This window comes from Baudoinia panamericana (assembly GCF_000338955.1).
Source record: "Baudoinia panamericana UAMH 10762 unplaced genomic scaffold BAUCOscaffold_1, whole genome shotgun sequence".
Classification (NCBI taxonomy): Eukaryota; Fungi; Ascomycota; class Dothideomycetes; order Mycosphaerellales; family Teratosphaeriaceae; genus Baudoinia; species Baudoinia panamericana.
Window position 1 is genome coordinate 642,409 of NW_006911257.1, and position 22,613 is coordinate 665,021.

General features: G+C 54.3%; 13 protein-coding genes across 13 annotated transcripts; 7 read left to right on the forward strand and 6 right to left on the reverse strand.

The window, feature by feature from the left end:
• Window positions 1-284: 284 nt before the first annotated feature.
• BAUCODRAFT_50297 (uncharacterized protein) lies at window positions 285-1,946 on the reverse strand (the record flags this gene model as incomplete). Its single annotated transcript, XM_007673639.1, has 2 exons — window positions 285-860; window positions 1,047-1,946. Coding segments are annotated over 2 exons (1,476 nt in total), but the record flags the coding sequence as incomplete, so codon positions are not given.
• Window positions 1,947-3,156: 1,210 nt separating this feature from the next.
• BAUCODRAFT_178752 (uncharacterized protein) lies at window positions 3,157-4,475 on the reverse strand. Its single transcript, XM_007673640.1, has one exon. The coding sequence runs from the start codon at window positions 4,261-4,263 to the stop codon at window positions 3,406-3,408; it is 858 nt and encodes a 285-aa protein (XP_007671830.1). The 5' UTR covers window positions 4,264-4,475; the 3' UTR covers window positions 3,157-3,405.
• A 68-nt stretch (window positions 4,476-4,543) lies between these two features.
• On the reverse strand, window positions 4,544-5,161 carry BAUCODRAFT_41203 (uncharacterized protein; the record flags this gene model as incomplete). The annotated part of the gene is made up of 1 exon (XM_007673641.1): window positions 4,544-5,161. A coding segment is annotated over one exon (618 nt), but the record flags the coding sequence as incomplete, so codon positions are not given.
• Window positions 5,162-6,115: 954 nt separating this feature from the next.
• BAUCODRAFT_28991 (uncharacterized protein) lies at window positions 6,116-6,325 on the forward strand (the record flags this gene model as incomplete). The annotated part of the gene is made up of 1 exon (XM_007673642.1): window positions 6,116-6,325. One exon carries the CDS (start codon window positions 6,119-6,121, stop codon window positions 6,296-6,298), a length of 180 nt encoding a protein of 59 aa, XP_007671832.1. The 3' UTR covers window positions 6,299-6,325.
• Window positions 6,326-7,504: 1,179 nt separating this feature from the next.
• BAUCODRAFT_28993 (uncharacterized protein) lies at window positions 7,505-9,247 on the reverse strand. The gene has a single exon (XM_007673643.1). It carries the CDS (start codon window positions 9,228-9,230, stop codon window positions 7,947-7,949), a length of 1,284 nt encoding a protein of 427 aa, XP_007671833.1. The 5' UTR covers window positions 9,231-9,247; the 3' UTR covers window positions 7,505-7,946.
• Window positions 9,248-9,326: 79 nt separating this feature from the next.
• Window positions 9,327-11,105, forward strand: BAUCODRAFT_28994 (uncharacterized protein). The gene has a single exon (XM_007673644.1). It carries the CDS (start codon window positions 9,699-9,701, stop codon window positions 10,938-10,940), a length of 1,242 nt encoding a protein of 413 aa, XP_007671834.1. The 5' UTR covers window positions 9,327-9,698; the 3' UTR covers window positions 10,941-11,105.
• Window positions 11,106-11,278: 173 nt separating this feature from the next.
• BAUCODRAFT_178186 (uncharacterized protein) lies at window positions 11,279-12,436 on the forward strand. The gene is made up of 3 exons (XM_007673645.1): window positions 11,279-11,723; window positions 11,795-12,019; window positions 12,089-12,436. Exons 1-3 carry the CDS (start codon window positions 11,617-11,619, stop codon window positions 12,210-12,212), a joined length of 456 nt encoding a protein of 151 aa, XP_007671835.1. The 5' UTR covers window positions 11,279-11,616; the 3' UTR covers window positions 12,213-12,436.
• A 1,034-nt stretch (window positions 12,437-13,470) lies between these two features.
• Window positions 13,471-14,046, forward strand: BAUCODRAFT_20713 (uncharacterized protein; the record flags this gene model as incomplete). Its single annotated transcript, XM_007673646.1, has 1 exon — window positions 13,471-14,046. The coding sequence occupies one exon, from the start codon at window positions 13,471-13,473 to the stop codon at window positions 14,044-14,046; it is 576 nt and encodes a 191-aa protein (XP_007671836.1).
• Window positions 14,047-14,235: 189 nt separating this feature from the next.
• BAUCODRAFT_566432 (uncharacterized protein) lies at window positions 14,236-15,889 on the reverse strand (the record flags this gene model as incomplete). The annotated part of the gene is made up of 3 exons (XM_007673647.1): window positions 14,236-14,756; window positions 14,818-15,239; window positions 15,310-15,889. 3 exons carry the CDS (start codon window positions 15,887-15,889, stop codon window positions 14,280-14,282), a joined length of 1,479 nt encoding a protein of 492 aa, XP_007671837.1. The 3' UTR covers window positions 14,236-14,279.
• Window positions 15,888-16,227, forward strand: BAUCODRAFT_29001 (uncharacterized protein). The gene has a single exon (XM_007673648.1). The coding sequence runs from the start codon at window positions 15,914-15,916 to the stop codon at window positions 16,205-16,207; it is 294 nt and encodes a 97-aa protein (XP_007671838.1). The 5' UTR covers window positions 15,888-15,913; the 3' UTR covers window positions 16,208-16,227.
• Window positions 16,228-16,771: 544 nt separating this feature from the next.
• On the forward strand, window positions 16,772-18,087 carry BAUCODRAFT_29004 (uncharacterized protein). Its single transcript, XM_007673649.1, has 2 exons — window positions 16,772-17,471; window positions 17,528-18,087. The coding sequence occupies exons 1-2, from the start codon at window positions 16,805-16,807 to the stop codon at window positions 17,944-17,946; spliced, it is 1,086 nt and encodes a 361-aa protein (XP_007671839.1). The 5' UTR covers window positions 16,772-16,804; the 3' UTR covers window positions 17,947-18,087.
• Window positions 18,088-18,703: 616 nt separating this feature from the next.
• Window positions 18,704-19,861, forward strand: BAUCODRAFT_144298 (uncharacterized protein; the record flags this gene model as incomplete). Its single annotated transcript, XM_007673650.1, has 3 exons — window positions 18,704-19,428; window positions 19,487-19,741; window positions 19,810-19,861. The coding sequence occupies 3 exons, from the start codon at window positions 18,704-18,706 to the stop codon at window positions 19,859-19,861; spliced, it is 1,032 nt and encodes a 343-aa protein (XP_007671840.1).
• Window positions 19,862-19,985: 124 nt separating this feature from the next.
• BAUCODRAFT_55401 (uncharacterized protein) lies at window positions 19,986-20,828 on the reverse strand (the record flags this gene model as incomplete). Its single annotated transcript, XM_007673651.1, has 2 exons — window positions 19,986-20,497; window positions 20,555-20,828. Coding segments are annotated over 2 exons (786 nt in total), but the record flags the coding sequence as incomplete, so codon positions are not given.
• Between the last annotated feature and the right edge of the window lie 1,785 nt (window positions 20,829-22,613).

Below are 22,613 nucleotides of genomic sequence, written 5' to 3' on the forward strand. Positions count from 1 at the left end.
GAGTTCTGGTTCCTCCGCAAGCCCAGGGGTAGGGTGAGGTACCGATCAATCGAGAGGCGACCCGTCAGAGTATCGTCGCTGCCTAACAACCTGTATACCGGAGCCTTAGGCCACCACACCGAGCCACCGCCAGGCCGTACCGTCTTCCAACTCAGGTAGCGGCGGTACAGCTCATACAGGACGAGCATGCCGGCCAGCAGCGACGCCATTGCCACGCATACCTTGAACGGTGAGACCTTGCTCACCGAGGCGTTCAACGTGCTGCTCAGCAGTGCGGGCAGAATGTCAGAAACGACGCGGTGGTCGATAGTCTCTGACACTCCATGAGTGATTCGTCTTTCGCCACGGCCAATGGCAATGATGCGCAGAAAGCGCGATTGTGCAATGTCGACGGAGATGGGGATCACAGTCTCAAAACCTTCTTTGCGGACGCGAACCACATCCTCCCATGCCAGCTCGTCATTGGTGTCGGATTCAGAGCACTGCAGAATCCAATCTACAACTTCCGTGGCCCCGTTCCATGAGACGTAGATCTCCTCGTCGTCATCGCTAATCTCGGCAACAGGATGTGTTGACGGATATCCCTTCCACGAAAACTTGTGGACGCGGTAACTCTGCACGTCGCCACGTTCCCACGAAGTCTCCGCGCCGAAGTGTACGTCGCAGAGAACGGTGCCGTCCGCTTCAAACTCCGTCCACACAGCATTCAGGCCGTAGCCGACAAGCACTTTGGGATCGTCGCCGGCTTGCGGCAGGATCTGCATCGAACCTTGAGACGATGAGCGCACCGCCTTGGGATTATCATATGACTGTATCACTCGAACAGTATAATCCGAGTCAGTGCCGTTGATGCTGGCAACCTTCTCATTGTTGAGATCCGGATCAGTGTACTCGTGTCGTCCTGCAAGGTCACCTGTTGGTTCGCTTAGGCCGTGCTGTCGATGATGCGCAGAAGGCGATGTCGGGTAGGTCACCTCCAGAAGTAAACCGCGGGAGTATGTCATGCCGTACTCGTAGTGTCGATCTTCAGCCGCGTTGTCGAAGACGGTCAGCAGCTGCGTTGTATAGCCTGCTCGGGCTGGTGGCGGTGTGTACAGGTTAGGGAAAGTGTTAATATCGTGAAAGCGTGCATCGTGCTGCCACGCGAAATTGATGGCAAAGCCGTCGCTAACATCCATGAAGTCATTGCTTTTGCCGCCAAGCGACCAGATGATGTCTCCGGTTACTCCGTCAATGTACAGTATGCTGTGCGTGTAACGCACGGAAATGAGATAGTTGCCCAATTCGTCTTTGTCTATGCTGTTGATGTGAAACCAATCGAAAGGATCGCTAAGCGTGCCGGCAGATTCGATGTTATGGTACGTTTCATTAATTTCGAGGTAGTCTGACGCACGCCACTCAAAGATGAGACGGCCTGAATCAATTGCAATCTCCTGGAAGATGCAATCCCAGACACCATTAGGATCGACATCATTTGGCTCGTTGGAGTCGAAGCTGCGAAGCGTGGTCACATCGCGCTCTACGACCTCGTACATTGTCATCAGTGCCGTCCCGTCCGGCGTGATGAGGAACTCATGTAGATCAGCAGCAAGTCCGTTCGCAGCGCCAACACGATGCACAACAGCATATGAGGAATTCAGCATGTAGTAGTACCCGGCGCCATGACCCCTTACGCGATCATCGCCGAGCCAGAAGGTAAGGTATTCCTCGTCCTGGTATCTCTGAACCTTGAAATCGTATGCTTGGCCGCCAAACCCGTTATCGAAATGATGCGTCCAGACTAGCTCCCCGTGACTGTCCAGTATCATCGGTCCTGGATAGGGTAAGCTCCAACCTCGCGGCGTCACGAAGTAGAGTAGGCCATCATCACACCGTGAGTTCCACTGCAAGAAGTTTGTCTCCGGTGATGTTATGTCATCGCGCGTGGCGTACGTTCGTACTGGATAGTACCCGTATGTGCCATTGTCGATGGCTTCATTGTACTGTGGCGGCGAGGGAGGGATCTGCGGGAAGGCATTGGAACCAGCGTCGGCCCAAGCAAGGTGCAGGCACGTTGAAAGCCACAGGAAGGCTGAGGCAAGATAGCTTTTCATAAGGGCAAGAGTCGCACCGCTGCAGCAGAGGGGCGCTCAATGATCTGCCTTCTCCACACGCCAGCGCCGATTGTGGGTGCCGGTGCCAACCGCATGTGAATTGTTCTCTGGCCAGAGAGTGAATCTGAGGGCTGATGTTGACGGTGTTTGCTGAGGTTAGTGAATCAAGGAATGGCGAACAGACAATCGTTCGAAAACAGCTAGTGAGTTTCGGGAGGGTCAAATGTTTGGCTCGTCAAACAATGATGCCTTCGGGCTGATGGGAAGATGGCCGGTAGGATGCAGTGAAGCAGAGATGCCGGTCAAGCAGCCTCTATACGATACGCCAAGGTCACGGCGGTCTTGGCTCAGGAAGATAAGAGGCTGTGGATAGAAGGAGGGGTGGAGGAACGTAGGAGCGGTCTCTGGTCGCGTGAGCTATGCGAAGGGAAGCAGCATTCGTCACCACTCTTCGTCGCCAATAGCGACTCGTGCCAGCCATGCCATGCACTTCCCTATCCACACCTTGATGGAGATACTTATCATCAATGTCCGACGCTTGGCATCCGTCGCACGAAGACTTGGCCGTTCAATCCGTGACAGCCGGGCTTCAGCGCCCTAGAGATGATGAGAGACGCCATGGTCGACGTAATCGAACGCGCACGCGCCAGTTCCTGCTTTACCATCGGAGACAACCCTTGCAGTTGCTGCGGTGCGCGCTAGATCTCTGGGCATGCCGTCACATTGTGGCAGACGCATTGGGAAGGCGATTGTTCGAGATGAGACATAAAGGCGTGAGAGGACAAAGACCTGGACGTGGAAGAGAAGTGAGGTGATGTAGCTAATATAAACGCATTACTTTCTTTTGCTGTTAGACTTCGCTCTACGGTCTTTTAGTTCGCTCGCGAGGCGTTGACCACGCACAGCCAGCCTATGAAAGCTATCCTGACGGTGCAAGCCGCTAATAACGCCATCTTCGCTTGTTCGCCGTGCGCTACAGAATTCCGGCAGGCGGGAAAACGCGCGACAGATCATGCCGGTTGCCGGAATCTTGGACTTGGGACAAACACCCCAACACTCAGAACTCTTGACGTCGCGCTACGGATACGATGACTCCTCATTTGTCTAGTACCGTATGCGCCTTCGTTATACCCTTGCCAGGACAGTGCAAATGGATTTGCGGAGGGAAGCATGAGATGCTTGAGATGCCTGTGAAGAGTACAGCCGTAAGGACTGGTGTACTACAAGACCGTACTCGTCACAGACACCCGCTGTCGTCTCGACAACACTTGACAGACAGGCCAGATAATGTAAAGTACATGTCTGTCCCACCCTACGCTGATGACACGCCAAGGAAGCGTAACATAATTTCACCAAACTCTTTGGGCTTCTGCATTGGCGGCAAGTGCCCGGTCCTCGGCATAACAACGTATTCAGCACCTGGTATCGTCCCCGCGACCTCCTCCAGCACATCCGGCTTACCAGCGGTGTCCTCTGCGCCGGCAACGACCAAGCATCTGACCTTGCCAATCTCGGCTGCTTCGGCGCGATAGTCGTAGTTACGGATCGTGTCCGCCAGAATCTTGTAGCCTTGAAGCGAACACGTCTTGACATGCGTCAGCGCCTTAGCTCGCATGGCGTCGTCTTCTGGTCTATCACCCGGAACCCAGCGATTTACGGTCAGGTGACAAAGCGTGTCACCGCCAGTCTGTTGGTCTTCCTCGAATTGCTTGATGCGCTCAGTCCATAATGGTTTAGCGGCCTCCGGCGAGAAAATACCGGGCGCGGCGATCGAGATGACACTCTTGACATCGTCTGGGAACAGCATTGCGTACCGCCATGCGATCGCCCCTCCGATGCTGCAGCCAACAACGGCTTCCACGGCAGACTGGCCTGTCCGCTCCTTGACCAGCTGATGAGCATGCCGTGTTAGCTCGTCCATGTGGTAGCTTGCTTCTACGCCATGGGCTGGTGGTGTGTTGTGGTGCCCTACATGATCGAAGCGAAGTGTTCGGTAGCCAGCGGCATTCAGGGTTCTGGCTGTCGCATCCCACATGTGAAGGTTTGACATCAGCGCATGGACTAGGAGAACGCATGGTGCACTTTTGTCGCCACTGTCGGGGCCTTCGAGGAGGTTGTAGTAGTTGATGCCGTTCAGCTCTACGTTGCTTTCGTCTGGGTTTTGGTCCATGTTGTGGTAAGCTTGAGGGCATGCACGACCTTGCTGACCTTGCCGCCTGGCAGTCCCCAATGAGCATCGAAGTACTTGACACTTCGTGTCCGCGAACTTGACATGATCCAAATCGCTCTCAAGAGGGCAAGTCTTGCACCGTGCAGATCAGGTGAGGGGTAAGCTGCACGACAGTCCCTGCAATGAACGAGAGGCGTAGTTACGTGCGCTGACCTTGCGAGCTAAACCCCTAACCCTTTGGATCAGCTAGATGCTCCCGAGACGCGGTTCCAACATTGCCAGCTCTAGCACCCATTAGTTGCATCCCTTCCATCACGCCTTCCTGAAGACCAGCCGTCAAGCCTTCAACCCACCATATGGCGACGGCCTTCAATATCCGGCCCACTTCGCCAGCCTGCATTGTACAGACGCTGCCAATGAGTACTATCATCAACTTCCACACAACCTCAGCCGTGACCATGCTATGAGCGAAAAGCCGATCGCTGAGCTTGTACCTCCGCTCCCAACAATACGCGCCTTGAGCGAGAGATTGCGCATAAGGAAGCAAGAAGTCTATGGCGAAGAAGGCGAAGAGTACTGATCCCGCGACTGCCTTCTGCAGCACCGACTGTGCTGGAGACGGGCCATGCGGATCTCGTAGCCTACAGCCGGAGACCGCAGAATCATGGTCTGGAGCACTGATCGCACTGACAGATTTCACTGACGCATGAAATGCGGCACGTAACATGGCGGTCTCATGCTCAGTAAGGTCCAGCGGCAGGCCACGGAGAAGGTATCCGATGCTATCGAGATAAAGTTTCCGGTTGAACTCCGCATCTTGAGTGAGCGAGCAATGCTCCCGCTCGCACTCGTCCAGCATTGCCAGTCCAAGCCGACAGTACCTCCACTGCACACCGCTCTCAGTGTCGCCTATTGGCTCGCTCTCATGTCTGCTGAGCCGAGCCAGCGATATAGCTCGAGTCCCCGCCATCTCGTCAACGTCTGACATGGAGCTGCGCGGAGAGCTGTGGTATGAGGGCGGCGGCGTTGTCCTAGTCTTCTCGCTTCGATCGCTGCTTCCACGTTCGCCCTTGACTTTTGGCTTTCCAAATTCGCTCGCTGTTCGTCTGAGCGATGGTATCCTCGGAATCCGGCGCTGAACGACTGGCGGCAACACGCTGTATAGCAACGATGGTGTATCCGAAGTAAATACTTCCGTGGTAAATGTACGTTGCTGCCAGCATAGTGATACTGCTTGCGAAAACATCTCGAAAGACAGGCGCAATAAGCGCGCCAGAAATGAGAACGGAAATCCGACAGCGCTGACGGCAGGTGATCGCGCAGGCGCAAGGCAAGGCAGAGGGGATACACTTACCTTATATCCTCTAGCGAGCTGTTCGCAATAAGCGCTGCGCGCGACCCTCAACATCACTCAACGAACAGAAGTTATAAATCTTGCATGTGAAAGTCAAGCGGAGCTAACATGTGGATGTGGGACCGAGACTGCAGCCTTGCAGTAGCTTACGTACACTGCCTTGACAGGCAGAGCACTACGATTATACGTGACGAGTCAGTCGACCCTTGTTGCTTTCGCTGTCAAGGAAGACATGCGAAGTTTTGGTAGGGAATCGGTATCTTGAACAAGAGATGAGGGTGAGATGTGCGACGCTCGCAGTGCGATCGGGCGAGGGGGGTGAGTGTCAAAGATCATTGCCGATGAGTTCCAAGTAAATCTAGCATTTCTGTGCTGTTCGAGAAACATAGGTCTTGCCAACCTACATTACCACTGTTCGAAATGATTGAGCTGTTAGACATCATGAAGCCTCTTAACTGTCCACTGTAACAGTGTGAGCGGTGGCGGCTGCTGTACCCAATTATGCCCTCGGAAAATCTTGTGCGCGCTATTGACGACAAACGGCTCATGTCAATGGGCAACTTGCTGCAGCAGCCAAACGCATTAGACGGCGAGCTGGCTGGACACGCGCTCAATCCACCATTTGCAGATGTTGCAGCCACATTCAATGCGGGGTGCGCATACGATTCGGTAATCCGGTGAAATCGAGGCAATCGATCTTCAAGTCGCTCCTATATCCAGTTATAACTCTCCGCTGCATAACATTGCAGTGCTATCTGTACGTAATTCACAGAGCATGCTTTTGGTATAAGGCTCGATCCAAAAGGCGTAAATGGACAGGATGCCCAGATAAGTACGTTGGCGGAGTCTGAGGCGTTGTACTCGCTGAACGACTTGGTCGCTCGACGTGAAGCGGATGGTTTCTGAACATCCGTGAGAGAATGCAGAAACAAATCGCCTTTACAGGTTGCGCATATGGCTTGATGCCTCAAACACTGAACATTAAGCCTCCCAGACGACATTGGCGACAACTTCATGTATACATGATCGATCTGGAGAAAGTCGCCCTACCGTGGTGGAGGTGCAGCTACGACGTACATGACAAGCCTGCATACCACAATTTCTCCTAAGGATTAGTTGCAGAACCGGCTCAGCGCGGGAATGGCACCATAATGTGCATGATAATCTGTGAGCTGGACCATAGTCGCAATGAACACGTTTTGGTGACCAGGTCTTGGCGCAGTCTGTGACTTCTGCGACACAACACAGATCCTTTGCGGGCTCACTGGAGAGGCTTGACGGGTTATGGGACATCCAATTGCAAGAAATCCACAAGTCCTGTCGAAGAGCAAGGAAACCATCATGCTGGCGAAGGCTCTTGGATCGATCCGAGACCGCAGGGCGTGTTGCTTTTGAGGTGTCAGGACAGCAGGAGCAGGTATCTGTCGAAAGTGGTGAGGCTCTCCCACAGCAAATCGTGCCCTCAAAGCGGCAGAGTCTACCGTGGTAGTGCTCGTCACTTCAAGCAGTCGTTGCGGTCAATCATAGCGAAGCTGGTACGTCCAATTCCCGCGATCCAGACAATTGTCATGCTTGGCGGCCACCCGATGGTGTCCGCTTCCTCTAGCCTCTTAAGCAGCGAATCATATGTGTATGCCGTAAGCTCGATTGCGTCGATTGTGGTAGGCTGAAATGAAGGCGGTGGAAAGTCTCCCACTCCGCCAGCGGTTGATGAACAGGGCAAGCTTGGTTTGCCGCGCAGACAGAGCCGCTAGTACTTCTCGGACCTTCTCAAGCGAGCCAATGACCAAATTTCTGCCCATCTGCTCTTACCCCGCGACGGCTGTTCGATCGACACTGCACATGTGGTCATTCTCACTTTGACTGAACAAGAGTATTGATGATGGTCCTCAGGACTATCTTTGTGAGACGAATTATGGCGCTGAAAACACCCCTCATGTAGTCTAAGAGCACACCCTCAGAAACAGATCGCTTGTGCGCTTGTCGTGCAGCGCATCTCGGACGCTGACCCTTGCAAGTTGTAACGGCCGGCTTCCAAATCTTTTTCGCCAACCCATGCAAGTTGAGCATGCTTTTCTTAACAGCCTTTTGCAACGGCCATGCGTCGCCATGCGACGGCGTGCAGATGGCTGAGGTGGCCCTGTTGACCGTTTCGTCCTGCCATTAGTTCCCGTACGAATTTGCCAACCAGAGACGGCGATGCAGACTTTGAAGACATGCAGGGCATCGCAGCCTTGTCAACGGCCTGCAAGGATACGAGTCAACCCTGCGACTGTTGTGCATGGTGTACGAAGTCTAGATCTAACGATGCATGGCAATTTCCAGTGCATCATGCGATGACTCCGTTCGCATGCTGCTCCTTCTTCTGCTCAACCCTTCCACTCGGCACGCTCACCTTGCCAGAGTACACATCATCCAGCACCCCTGTCAACTCTTCGAGGAATCTGCTCACCTCCTCCTCCGTCCCTACGGTCACTCTCAAACAACCTTCACAACCCAACTCCTTGCCCCTGAAGCGCACCACTACGCCTCTCGTCTCCGCCAACCGCTCGTAAACCTGCAGTGCAACTTCATTACTTGGCTTCCCCTCAGGCTTATCAAGCATCTCAACCAACAGGAAATTTGACTCTCTCCCTCCGCGAAAGCGACCAATTCCCGGAATCCGAGGCATCTCCGCCAGCATGCGTTCCCGTTGCCGCAAGATCTGCTCGCGATGCGCATGCATCACCGCCAAATTCTGTGGCTGGAGTGCTTGCATCGCAAGCTGCGATGTTGGGTTAGAGATGTTGTAGGGCGCCTTCAGACTGTTCAACAACCGGGCGATTGGTGGCGATGTGAAGGCTGCTCCTAGCCGTATGCCCGCAAGGCCGAAGGCTTTGGAGAGGGTCTGCATAACGACAAGATTTGGCCATTCGAGTACCCATTCCGCGAGCGAAGACCCTTCAGGAGCGAAGTCGATGTAGGCTTCATCTAGCACCACGATACCATTCCACGTTGCGTGCTCCAGGATGCGCTGCACGTCTTGCTTGCGAACAAGGTTTGCGGTTGGGTTGCCAGGAGAGCAAAGGTAGACCAGCTTGATAAGCGGATCTTCTGATAAGCGCGCATTGATTTTCTCGGGTTGCACGTTGAAGCCGTTCTCAACATCCAGCGGCACTTTGACGACTTCGACGTCGTTAACTTGCGCGGAGACGGAGTACATGCCATACGTAGGCGGACAGGTCAGGATCTTGTCCTTGCCCGGTGTGCAGAAGGCGCGGAGCAAGGCGTCGATGGCTTCATCGCTGCCGACGCCGACGAACAGGTTGTTCGGCGTGAGATCCTTCGGGGTGTGCACATGAGTGTTCCGCAATTGACATAGCATCTGCTTCAACTCGACTTGATGCGGGTCCGGGTAACGGTTCAGACCAAGCAAATCAATCTCGATATTGGCTTTTCGCTCGCCATTAACAAGCTCGCCATCTCGACTCAACGCCAGTCCTGGTCCGTAGGCGTTTTCGTTGGCGTCGAGCAAGATGTTGGTGCCGTCATCTTTGTAGTCGTCTCGAGCACACCTGTACGGCTCTAGAGCGAGGATGTTTGGCCTGGCGCATTTTGCGAGGTCGAACGGCATGGTTGGCTGTGGTGACTCGATGCATGCAAATTCTGAGGGCAATGTTTGCGGGGCGCTTGTGGCTTGTCGGATCGCGTCGGTGGCGCTTGCCGTACGAAGCATTTGCATGTGATTGAGCCATCTGTTCTCTCGGAAGATGTTTGTATGTACCGAATCGCAGGCGCTTGTAGCTGAACGCCGTGAGGTGTCATGAGCTTCGACATGGTCCAGCGACTACCTTGAGCTGGACGCGGACACTGCATCGATTCGATCACATCACCAGACATACCACGCCTTGGCAGCTATGACATCTTTCGCGACTTGAAGCGCATATACCGGTTTGGCACCGCGTAGAAACATCGTCGTAACGTCTCTCCTGCTGTCCGGAGGAGCAACTCTTTTTCTACCCTTCACGAGGGCGACGACAACACCCTACGAGTTCCGACGGTATACTGCAGCGGCGCAGGCGCCTGCTCGTTTCAACGCAGTATGACCTCCCAATACCAGATCCCATCGACGCCACGGGTGATTTCACCCTCGCCGACACCTTCTGATACGAGTAGCAAAGATGGCTACTTCACGTACCAGACACGCAGTAAGACTGCCAGGCTAGGCTCTGTCGAGCCAATCGAAGAGGGCGCAGACGATCCCGAACTTGCGCGAGCGCGAGCACGGGAACGCAGTCCACAGCTCGAGCGCGTACCTACCAGTAAACAGACCCAGCTCAATGGCAGCATTGCAACAAGCGCCAAAGCCGGTATGCCGTCCGCCGCAGTCTCCCATGCGACACGGCGAAAGAAAGATATCGACAGCATCAAGCCACCCAATGGTGCAGCGCCTCTACCCACAGCAGACAGTCTTCTATCTCCCAATGCCGCCCTACCACAAGGCTACGGCTCGGCGTACTGGCGGTCCCTCTCCCGCTCTCCTTCACCACTCGGCCTGATACCCATCCATCGGGAATGGCGTGCTTTTGTCCACAAACACGAAGTTCCGCGCAAGCTCCTGCACGTTAGTATCGGCTTTCTCGCTCTGGGGCTCTACTACTTTGGATATCAGCCTTCGCAAATCCATCCCTTACTTCTAAGCCTACTAATCCCGATCTTCAGCCTGGACTTGCTCAGATTCCGGTGGCTGGCGTTCAACAGGGTATACATCAAAACGGTGGGAGCGTTCATGCGAGAGAGCGAGGCGCACGATCGCTTCAACGGCGTTATCAGCTACCTTGCGGGACTGTGGGTCACGATGCGCTTCTGCCGAAAAGACGTCGGTATCATGAGCGTGCTCCTGCTGAGCTGGTGCGATACGGCCGCCTCGACATTCGGGCGGCTGTGGGGAAAATACACGCCTCGCATACGTCGCGGCAAGAGTCTCGCGGGCAGTCTTGCCGCCTTCATAGTCGGTGTGGCGACGGCTGTGCTGTTTTGGGGCTTCATCGCACCTTCGGGCAGGGGTGGTACGTTGAACAATGGTGTCAATAGCTTCGCATTCGAGGGCACTCTCACGGTGCCTTCTCAGGCGAGGAATGCGCTGGGCTTGAGCGAGCGGCAAGCGACTGTTAGCGGTGCGTCGGCGTTGGTTGTTCTAAGTGTGATATCTGGTCTGGCGGCGAGCGTGAGCGAAGCGATTGACCTGTGGAATCTGGATGATAACCTTACGATACCCATACTTTGCGGCATAGAGCTGGGACTTTTCCTATGGGGTTTCGGTGCTAACCAGGGTGTTTCATAGCGATACTGTACAGCGCACTCTTCGCCCAATCTGTCATCTCGTGCTGCGCATACCGCGGTAGCAGCCCGCCACGCATGGTCTTTCTGAAAGCGCTGTTCGCTGCGCGAATGTGCAGCAGAGATAACAACGAGCTGTGGGTACTTTTTATTACCCGCCTGTGGTAAGGTACCATTGCCGCCGATTGGGCCTAACGCGGCCTTTGTTGGCCATCAAGCTGTATCACTATACATGCACTCGTGCATCCGTGCTCCTGACGCATCTAAGAGCTTGTTGGTAAGACGTGTGTGGTAGTGATCGTCTCGTCCTTACATTGTAGATTGCACCTCAGCCGGTTGCCTTCACGTGGCGGACATGGATGAAGGTGAAGTGGATCCTGGTCACGAGAGCACATGCCGTCAAGCTTCACTCATGAGCTTCCCTTGTTCCCACATTTCGAGGCTATTCATACTAACACCTATACTATTCGGCGCATCAACGTTCTCGACGAAGCCCACTGTCGCACTCCTCAACCTCGCCCTGCTGAGTCGAACTAACATCTTCCATCCATCACGGTTGTTCGGGACCCTGTCACCACCTCCGCCACCGCTAAGAGCCGTTCCTGCCCACGAGGGAATACCAAGCACAGATAAAGGCTGGCTTGCAGAGCTTCCTGGTTCTTGCCGATAGCACTGTCAAGATGTCAACAGCAGCGCGACGGCGCCTAATGCGTGACTTCAAGCGTATGCAGACCGACCCTCCCGCCGGCGTGAGCGCCAGTCCTATCGCCGATAACGTCATGACATGGTAAGCCAGCACTCGTAACACTCCCTTTGCAGCCCAGGTGATGACCGGTGCTCACGCGAGCTTCGTAACAGGAACGCCGTCATCATCGGCCCATCAGACACACCCTTCGAAGACGGTACCTTCCGCCTCGTCATGCATTTCGAAGAGCAGTACCCCAACAAGCCTCCAGGCGTCAAGTTCATCAGTCAGATGTTTCACCCGAACGTGTATGGCACTGGGGAGCTGTGTCTAGATATCCTGCAGAACCGGTGGAGTCCGACGTATGACGTGGCCGCTATACTTACAAGCATACAAAGGTACGGATTCGATGTGGCATGTATTGTAGTGGTCTGGATGACTGCTGATGAGTGGGTTTCGATCACTAGCTTACTGAACGATCCCAACACGTCGAGCCCTGCGAACGTGGAGGCAAGCAATCTGTACAAGGACAACCGGAAGGAGTACACGAAGCGGGTACGGGAGACCGTGGAGAAGAGCTGGGATGACTAGATGCGCACCCACGGTGTAGCACGAGAGACGTTGAAACGTCAATACCATTACGATAGAGGGCAATGCGGTCAACGTGCGTAATGTACAGGCTCGGCCACTTCATAACAATGATTCGAATGATTGGGATAGCATGGGAGGAGCATCGTGCACGAAGAAGGCTGCATTCAGCGAGGTGTCTGGGTTTCGGCGCTGGTGGCGCTGACGTTGTACGTATGCCTGCTTAATACCAATTTCTCTGATATAAACAACCGCCGACTCTACGCTCATCTCAGTTCTCATCGGAAAAGATCCGTTCGTTCAAAGCTTGAAGGGTCGCGCAAGTCTTGGTCACTACCCGGCAGCGCATTCGCCACAACATGCTCCCGCCCGTCTGAACCCACCCTGGGAGTGCTTGGTCTTCGGCCAGGCTGTTGGACTACCGGAGCTTGTAATGTGCAGCCAACTGACATGCCAGCCGTCTGCCTTTCGAGCGAAGCCACTTTCTGCTTCAGCGCTAGCAACTCCATCGCCAGCCCTTGTATTTCGCCCCGGCAGGGTTCGCAAGGTCCGCAAGAATGCCTCTTGTATCCTACGGCGATCAAGGCCTGCTCCCGAGCGCGGATAATGTTGCGACCTCTGGCCGCTCGGATTCTCGAGTTCATGATGGGCACGAGACCATCAGAGGCGCGGACGCTTCGGTTCACGGAATTTGGTTGATGCAGCGACTTTTCGCGGTCGCCTGTCAAGCCGGTGAAAAGCGTCCAGAATCTCCGTAACATGACGGGCTGCTGATGCTGGGAAGAGGCGTCGCTGCTGTCGGAGAAGTACGAGACTGCTTGCATTGGTGGGCATCTGGAGCTTGAGCCAGTATGCGGGCAAGTGGACCGCTTAAGGTGGCGGTATGGCACAATCAATGGCACTAGAGCGCAGTGACTGAAATCAATCTGTAGTGAAGAGCTGCCAATCTTTGTGTGGAGGAGAAAGAGGCGTGTTTGGTAAGCGTGGTTAGGACGATGCTCGTTTGCTGCACGATCATGCCAACATGAGGTCGATCAACGCCGTATGAAATTCACCGTTGCCTACGTCAATGCAGCTGGACTGTGCTATCTCGAGCCTGGCGGTTACTAGCTCATCCGAAAGCGGAAGGCACAGGAAGTCTTCACTCTCTGGATCAGGACTCACAAGCTTTTTTCGACTAACGACCTTGGCCCGCTCTCAGAGTCGCAAGCCTTTGTCTTCGTAGACCCAATCAAACCGCTATCGGATTGCGGCTGTCCATATGAAGACTTCGCCTGAGCGCGTACAAGGCATCATCATCCGGCCTCTCGCGCCTGGGAACCACAGCTCTTCGCACGAGGGTATAGTGTGCTTGTCAGGTGACCGAGCTCAGTCACTCGTCGACCAGGTGCCGCGAAACGCAGTGCCAGCTTGTGGCTGGTACGAATGTTCACTTTCCGCCAAGCTGGGCATCCCCCTCAAGCTCGGACTGGGCGTCCTCGATACAGAACATAGCGGGCCCAATTACGCAGCGCAGCTGCTCACAATGCAATCCGATCCCAGCGAGGTGGACTTTGGAAGGTCAGTCACCGGCTTGCTGTTCGGTGACATAATCCTTGCGAGGACATCGGGGAACCAGGGGCTCAGTCTAAAGAACGTGCGGAGGTTGCTGGAGTATGTGCATTTTGGGTTAATGGAGATGAAGCTAATGGGTATTAATGACGAGCTGAGTCGGGCCGCAAGAGCAGAGGGTGCGCGGGTTATAGCTGGGAAAATCACGGCGAAGTCCATGAAAGAGTTCAGGAAGCAGCCGGAAGAAAGTGGACCGAGCGCTGTCGCGACTGCTAGGACCAAGTAAGCGACCAAAAATTGTCTTCTTATGCTCAGACCATGAGCAAAGACAGATACATTCGCAATGCTCTTTCGTTGCTCAGAAATTGAAAAACGTCTCACAATGATTTCGGAAAGGTGGCCACACTCGAAGTCCGTGTTCCTTACATTAGGCAAGCGTCTTCGCTAGATCGATAAAACCTGAGCAGTCGCATAGCTAGGTATACCTGGAAGTCTGTTCGGGAAGCGATTTTTGCTGCTTCAAGCTAATGCGCCCATCGGGTCCCAGAGCGGTAGCACTTTGGGCTTCTGCTTCAACACATCCCTTACGCTCTGACTGACAACACTTGGATCGACGACAACTTGATAGCAGAACTCGTCCATCCATTCATCAGACATGACGAAGTAACCGTCCGTGCCAGCCTTGTCCGACCAGCTGTTCTCGACCCTCCATCGGACTGGCTTTCCGTCGCGATCGAGATGCACTGCAGTCAAGACCATGGCGTGAGTCATCATGCTCTCGCCCGTCTGCAGTCTCTGAGCCTTCGTCATGCCGAGACTGACGTCGTAGCCAAGGGAGTAGTCGATCAGGTCAGTGTCCATGATGCCTTTTGCACTGTCACTGTATTTGCCGACATCCGAGCCGAAGAAAATGGGCAAGCCCTTCTTCAGCATGGCGATGCAAGCCTGCTTTTGCACGCCCTTATCCACGTTGACGTAAGTGATTGGTTGACCGTCCTGTTGCACATCAAATGTCAGCAGCAATGAAAAGACGTTAGGGGCTGAGAAGAGAGTATACCCAAACATTGCCCAAGTGGTCCACAGTCAAGAGGCGCTCGTACTCGTTACGAGGATCGTTGAGCAGCGAAAAGAACTCCTTCACCCGGGTACTATGGGCAAACTCGAGTGGAGTCAGAGAAACCGTCTTGAATGTCTTCTTCGAATCATAGAACTCCCAAGTGAATTTCTTGTCAGCCTCTGGCGGCGGTCCAAGGCTCAGTGTCAGAATCCGAACGATCTCACGCATCATGCCCTCTTTGGCGTCCGTGATCTCATTGACGCTAGCGCTCTGCTTTAACAGTGAGCGTAGTTTGAGTCCGTCTTCCCGCAATTTCGTCGTCAACAAGCGATCCATAAAGCTGCTGTTCTGAGCGTTCCAAGAATCCGGGTACAGAGACTGTGGGACGATGCCGTACTTGCTCACGAGGTTCACAATCATGTCTAGAGAGCGATGTTCGTGATCGTCAGCCACACTCTAGAAAAGGAGGCAAGGTTTTGATGCTTTACGCACCCCATTGCCCACCGTCGCCAACTGGGCTCGACATCAGTGAGGAGACTAAGCGACCATCCACAGGTTGATCTGCGGTATCGAGGATTGACTCCAGAAAGTAGTTGGCCTTCTCAACTTTATCCCAGAAGAACAGGTAGGCCTGGGAGAGCTCGAACTTTTCGATATCATACTTTTGCTGGACGGCAACGCGAAAGACATTAGTAGCCGCAAATATCCAACAGCGACCGCTGGATCTTTGATTGGTAACGGGTGAGCCTTCGTGCGTGATGGTGAGATTGAAGTACTGCGTGTCTTTGAGGATGGCGGCCGGCTTTTCAAGGATCAGGGAAGGATTATTGCTACTCAAAGCGGACAAGCCCAGACGAGCTTTGCTATCCTTGAGCAGCTCACGAACATAATCCGTGACCTTGGCGCCAGAAACATGAGATGGATCGCCTGAGTCCAACACACCAGGCTGAGCAATCTTAAAGGCATCGAACTTCTCATCAAGCGTTTCCGCCGGCGTATCGGACTGTTGTTGCTTCCTCACAATGCGGCTTGGAGCCCGCTGTGGAGTAGGTGTAGACTCTGCGCTTCCCATGATGACGAAGATGCTTGTTATCGGATGATCGATGTGTCGAGCTTAGAATGTGGTTTCGACAGTCAAGTAGCCATCACGGTGGTCGAGCACGGAGCCCGCCCGCACCTTCCTATCGTGGCTGGGAGCATGAGCACCGACCGCTTTAGGATCCAAGCGTTTGACACCCGGGCAGCAACGGCCAGTGGTGAGTGTGTAATATCTGTAAGCAGCAATTCTCTTCCACTTTCTCGATTTCGTCTGGGATATGTAGCTGGCTGTCTGCGCAACCGCTGTTACTCTTACGTCTTAGAAGGGCAGACCCTTGCTTACCTTATATAGCATTCACGAAGCGTAGTGGCGTGCCGATCACCCCTCCACATCAGCGAAAGGCCCGCTGTACAGATCTGAGATGTTGTTGCATTCATATGACAAACGACCCTCCTACGAGTAATCAACGGAAGAACCACTGAACTGACGTTCCCGTCGCCAATGTCACACACAAGTAAGCGAATGGTGGGATCAAGCTCGCGCTCGTATTTCCGCTCTATGCAGCCTTACACACGTGGCGTCTTCTCCGTCCTGCGCACGTCTCAGCCCCGTCCGCTGGAGGAGTGCATGTAGGTCCCCTTGATCGCCTGTCTCGCGTTAGTGCACCTCGTGGTTTTCGCATACTATGTGGTCGCAGAGATGGCAGGCCTCGAGCCTCCTTCACCCTCCAGTCATGCCGACGATGAGTCACTCGACACTCGGCAAACACCCGATGGCAGCACCGACAGTGATGAGGTGAGTGCAGAAGAAAGAGCAGATCGCAGTTATCTTCGCGGCCGCTGGCGTCCAGAAGACATCGTCTTCGCGTTTGGGCCAGACGGAGGCTACTTCTTGTCCAGCTCGCCAGGCCGATGGCGCTACTATGGTTCGCCCACGGTACTGAGGGCCATGAAAGATGTGCTGATGGAGCGCTGCGTTGCCGCAACGCTCATGCCCGAGGGTGGCTACATAGTGGTGTACGAGAGCAGCAGTGATGGGAGCATTGACATGCAGCGTTTGTGGGAGAACAAGACGATTCCCACAACAGAGGCTGCTGCATGGGTGGACAATCACCGAGGCTACAAGCGGATGTTTGACTTCATCGGAGAAGCTGAGGGCACCGAAGCGCGGAGGGACATATCGATTACCATTGGTCCCGGAGGAAGTTGGTTCGCAAGGAGGGGACGAGATGTACTATACCACAACTTGCCCTTGGCACTCAAGAAGCTGTTCAGACAGCGTGATAAGGAAGGCATTGTTCCACTACATGTGGCACTGGGTGCGCAAAATAGCTACATCGTACTGTGGTCTGATCGCGAAACCTGCAACTGGCGACTAAACGGATACGGCGAGTTGAGCAAACACCTCGATGAGGGCGAGATTCCAGACACAGTTGCGCTCAGCCCGTATGATCAAGATCGGTGGTTCCTCGTACGGAGTAACGGAGCTGTCCTCTGGAGCCTGCACTTCAACGGCAATGAGGTGAAGGATATTGCGCGCGAAGCACGAGCGTATATGCAGCGACGGGCCCGGCAGGACGGATCGACATTCGAGATGCATAGCACACTCAATGATGGTAAGCACTCAATCTGCTGTCCCATACATAACACAACGCATTGACGGTCAACATAGGCCAGGGTCCGAAAGTGCCGTACACCATCACCCCAGACACGCACTTCGACACAGACGACTCGAAGTCCGAGTCATTAGTGAGGGCGGCGAAACGGAGGGAGTGGCTGCCTGCTAGGATACTTGCGGCGCTTGGTGCGAACTTAGAGTCGTCGTCGTCTGCTTCATATCACCAAAAGCTTGCTGATCGACACAATCTGATCGCTCTTAGCGCAGCAGGAGCGGCAGGAGCACTTATCGCAACCACCGCAGCCCTCCCGCCAGCGCGGCGTCTCGCGGTATCAGCGATCGGTTTGGGTACAGGCAGTGCTGCGTTGAGCTGGATGAGGACCCGCGCAGCACCTGGAGTTGCTGTCTTCGCAACTGGAACACTGTGCTTCATTGCTGGCCGTTACTTGTCGTCCAACGCATGCAAGGAGTGACGCCACTATTCGAAGCAGGTAGAACGTGTCGACATCCCCACCACGAGTCCGACATGATTTGGGTTCGTGACGCATGTGAAGCTTGCGGAGCACTCTCAACTGCGTACGGTGTCTGGGACGCTTGCTTTGGATCTTCAGACACCCCAGCTGCTTTGACTTCGATATGCTCTCAGCAGCAACCTAAAGTTGATCGATTGTCTGAGGATGCATTGGTATCTTACAAATGCAAAGACTCCAGCGCTTTGGCCGATCGCGGCTCTGTCTCGTCAAGCCGACTCCGAATGTAACCTGGTTCAGCCCTAAATCCAAGCCACATCAACACCACGTCCGACAGTACATTTGCACCAACACATCACCAATGTCAGCGCCGAGGTCACATTCGTATCTCTCAAAGCCGCACTTCGCAATGACAGTGCATGTCAAGATGTGCATTGTTGTGAAGGATGTGCAAATGTTGCGTCGTAGCTCTCTCTTGATGCCTCTCCCGACGGGCTACAACGCCTCCGGACCTCATCGGACAAGGTAAGAGACCGAAGATACAACATCAAATCGCAAACAACTATAAGGGCTATGTTCCTCGACGGCCAGACTGTTCTATCATCCGCACCAATACCACTACTCTCTGCGTTTCCTTACACTCCCTTTCCTTTGGTCTGCGTTTCTACACTTACGTATGATCACCACCAAGGCAAAGCACATTTCATTCGCAACCACTGCAGACGCCTCTAGCCTCTTTCCGAGTACGCCGTCTCGAATAATGCCTGTTTCCGGGCCTATTAAAGAGCTTTCAGCCTCTGCCCAGCAAGTCATCGAAGAAGCCTTCACCGGTAACCGAGCAAAGCTCACAGTAGGCTCTAATCTCGCCGACCCTCGTATTTGGGGCGTTATCGCCGGTCATAAATGCAACGGCGTCACACTCGTACCTAGCTCACTATGGGCGGATATGGCGTTGGTCGGTGCGCAGCATATATGGAACGCTATGCGGCCCGAAAGCGAGCTACCTGGCCTTAACGTCGGCGAGATGGAGAGCCCGAAAGGCTTGATCGCTAAGCTTCCACAACCCAGCGAAGGACAGTGGGTGGAGATGGAGGCCAACGCGGAGCTCGACGCTAGCATTCGCGACCAGAGAGGCATCGTGCGGTGCAGATTCAGGAGCATTAAGCCAGACGGCACGAAGATCCAGGAGCATGCGTCCTGCACAGTTCGCTACGAGGACAAGGACAGCTGGAGGAAGTCATGGGCAGCTCAGGCGGAAGAGGTGCGGAACAGCATTAAGCTGTTACACGACGCCGCCTACTTCGGTGGCGCCCAGAAGTTGGATGCTAGTCCAGCCTATGATCTTTTCGGACGTTTCGTCACGTATGGCGACAACTATCGCGGGATGGATGAAGTCGTCTTCGACGAACTCGAGGGTACGTCGGTTGTGACCTTCAAGACTGACACGGACAGTTATACTGGATCATACCATATAGACAACAGCTGGTAAGCGGACAACGTGGAGGACACTGTAGTGACATTTGGACATTGTTGACCATTGTAGTCATCTGTCTGGCTTCCTCTGCAATGCTCTCGATGACGAGAAGGAGGAATGCGTGTACATCTCCGAAGGCTGGCATTCTGCGCGCTACTTTGACATGAGCTTGCTGTGGGACAAGACAGAGAGTCAAGGCAGGTTGACGAACTATGCACGGATGGCTTACAAAGATAAAGGCATCGTTGAGGGCGACTTATACCTCTTCAAGGATGATGCACTGGTTTCAGTCTGGGAGGGACTCAAGTTCAAGCGCATACCCCGGTAAGCTCAGCAATGTGCAGCCTCTCCGGTATGTTTGAGACGTAGCTGACGCTGTTGACCATGGATAGGCGGGTAATGAACATCTTCCTACCACGCCCTCAGACGTCTGGAGCTGGTTAGGTGTCTCTGGGTGGCGTGGAGTTTATCGGTAGGCGATGGATGCAAGACGTTTGTGCGAACGTTCGCAATCTGTTCGATCATGGGTATTTAGGCGTTAGTTGTCGTTTCATCAAGCAGTATCCCTCCGTTTTAGTCTAGCAATTACCAGCCACTTCTTCCGCTCTGTATGATCTTCACGCCCGCCATCCCGCTCGCTTGCCCATTCACGTTGGATCCCTTCCGCATCCTCCTCATAAATCTCTTCTACATTCAGACCCTCCGCCAGTGCTACGTCGAAGAAAGCGGCCAGCTTTGCACGTCCGGTATGGAACCCTGCGATAACGAAGATCCTAGCTCGAGGGTCTACCGTCAGGAAATGCAACATTGAAAGTACCAGGTTATGATGTTGCCCCGGCATCCAGTAACAATCAGCCGCTAGAATGCGCGAAAACGAGTGTCTTTGCTCGCTGGCGAAGGCAGTGCCGAACTCGCCCCATTCATGGCCTTCAATGCGATAAGTAGACTCCACCCCCCGGTCTCGCACCGCTCGCTTGACATTAGCCCGAAGGTTGGAGAGAACCACGGACGATGGGTAGTCGGAGATCACCACTTCAGCGGCACCGGCCAGTATCGCCACTATGCCATCCAAGCCAACGCCTATGACAAATCTGTTAGTCCTATTTCATGCAAAGCAGTGACCATAATCAGTCTCACCCGCGCCGAGCTCTAACACTCTTTCACCATTCACACTCCACTTCCCACCGTCCGCATGCTCATCGCTGATCAGTTCCGCCAGCTTAATACCTGCATTCCAAAGGTAGTGGCTGAAAAGCTGCCGCTCCCTTTCAATGCTCGGGTCTGCCGTTTCTAGCTCAATGTCGCCGAAGCGTTTGCTCTTGTACACGATAGTCGAGCCAGGGTCTCCATGGTTGTTTCGCAGGTCGTCAGTGAAGATGAGGCCGGGAGCTGAGGCGAAGATGTCTTCCGGTTCGTCGTCCTTGTCCGGCGGTATGATTTGGATAAGGTCGGTTAAGTTCGGCATTCGCGTGGCGGAATGAATGGTTCCAGGTTGTTAGAGGTGCGTGTCCACAACGAGGCGACTATACAGAGGTTTAGATATATACGTTTCTCAGCAAATACCCTGCGGCCATATTCAGACGCATTCGTATATTCATGATAACAGGAGTGGAACAAGGCATATGTGGAGTTTGGTTTGGTCATTACAAAAGTCGTTACTGTATCCAAGATTTCCACCGCAGTGCGTGGTGCTCAGCCAGCCATCATGAAGCATACAGCGAGTCCTCTGCCCAACAAGTTCCTCCCATACTGTTACAATCCTCCATCAAAATGGATTCTGCCTCACATGCCGAAAGTCGTGATGTTAGTGGGACACCCATTCCAATGCCATTTGCTGCTGTGCACATTGCCGCCTCTGTCATGGCGTGCTGTAAATTTGGTCCTCTGTAAATCCCACAGTGCCTGTCCGCCGCATCTAACTGCCTCCAACCGGTATCTCCCTCCCACTGTTGGTCCTGGGGTAACCCGGTCGCATCCCTTCACTCACCCGTCGACTCGAACGTCCGGCGCGGTAAGGATATGATTCTGGCTTGACTTCATTCGGGGAATACCGTGAACTTTCCGTCGCACCACCATACCTCGATCCGTCCGTTGTCGACGGCGCAGGAGGCGGCGGTGGGGAGTACTTACTCGCACTCGACGGTCGCGGGCTTCTCTCCGTGGAAGGAATCTCGCCAAAGAGAGAGGGCGAAGAGCGGTCACGATTGAGCGTGGGCCGAGCATGCGCTTCAGTGAGACCCTGATCACCGTAACGATAGCTTCGGCTCGTTGTGCGAGGAGCTGTAGGGCGCGTAGTGGCGTCCACGGTACTGTTGTACCGGGTTGCTGGGGATGGGCGGTGTGATTCACGCTCCCTATGTATGGGAGATGGACTCCTAGTGTATCGCGACCTCGGCGCGGTTGTAGGCGGTGGCGGAGGCGCGGACACCTTGACGTTCTCGACCTTCACATTGTCCGGCTGGCGAACCTCAGTACGATAACCTTCGGGCGTCGCATACTCATGGTCGTCCGCATACTCTGTGCGGTACTGGTACTTCGTGGGTGACGGAGCTGTCCACTCCGGCGTGGTGCTCGGCGTTGGTATGCCGTCCACAATCTCTGTCTGCCGCAACTTCGAACCTGTCTGAGGTGCATTGTCCCTCCGCCTGATGCTCCGCTCGTCCCGCGAGGATATGTGTGGCATAGTCTCTGCACGCTTCATGGTAAACCTTGGATCTTCTTTTCCAGGCGGATCGATCTGTAGAGACTGCGCACGAGGCTTGTCGTTTGGGATCTTGATGTCAGCCGGGGACGACTTCGATTGATGTAGAGGCGGTGGTCGTGGCGCATCATCGTATTCGGTACTCCGACGGCGACCGTTCTCTGGGACAGAAAACCGGCGCTCATCTCCAATGCGAGAGGTCGGCTTTGCACGGCTGGATCCCCGGCGCATCATTGCTGGGCGGCCGTCAGATCGCTTGAGAACTTCCACTTTGTCTCGAGAGGAGGACACCCGCACAGGCGACGGTCGACGTTCAGGCTCCGCCCGCGAGCGATTACCGCCCGACTTCTCGATATGCTCTCTTGCTCCATCGTACTGCGAGAAAAGCTTGCGTGCTCGCTCTTCGCCATCATAGTAGCTATATGCCGTAGCAGTATCCTTGTCGCGACGGGCCTGTTCGTGGTATGTTTGTCGTGCTTGGCGTAGCTGATCCTC

Excerpts from the sequence above, each read along its gene's own strand:
- BAUCODRAFT_178752 (XM_007673640.1), bottom strand. The coding sequence starts at position 4,263 with ATGGACCAAAACCCAGACGAAAGCAACGTAGAGCTGAACGGCATCAAC.
- BAUCODRAFT_28993 (XM_007673643.1), bottom strand. The coding sequence starts at position 9,230 with ATGCCGTTCGACCTCGCAAAATGCGCCAGGCCAAACATCCTCGCTCTA.
- BAUCODRAFT_28994 (XM_007673644.1), top strand. The coding sequence starts at position 9,699 with ATGACCTCCCAATACCAGATCCCATCGACGCCACGGGTGATTTCACCC.
- BAUCODRAFT_178186 (XM_007673645.1), top strand. The coding sequence starts at position 11,617 with ATGTCAACAGCAGCGCGACGGCGCCTAATGCGTGACTTCAAGCGTATG. Across the intron at positions 11,724-11,794 it reads GCCGATAACGTCATGACATG|GAACGCCGTCATCATCGGCC; the intron begins GTAAGCCAGCAC and ends GCTTCGTAACAG. Across the intron at positions 12,020-12,088 it reads ATACTTACAAGCATACAAAG|CTTACTGAACGATCCCAACA; the intron begins GTACGGATTCGA and ends TTCGATCACTAG.
- BAUCODRAFT_29001 (XM_007673648.1), top strand. The coding sequence starts at position 15,914 with ATGATCGATGTGTCGAGCTTAGAATGTGGTTTCGACAGTCAAGTAGCC.
- BAUCODRAFT_29004 (XM_007673649.1), top strand. The coding sequence starts at position 16,805 with ATGAAAGATGTGCTGATGGAGCGCTGCGTTGCCGCAACGCTCATGCCC. Across the intron at positions 17,472-17,527 it reads GCATAGCACACTCAATGATG|GCCAGGGTCCGAAAGTGCCG; the intron begins GTAAGCACTCAA and ends CGGTCAACATAG.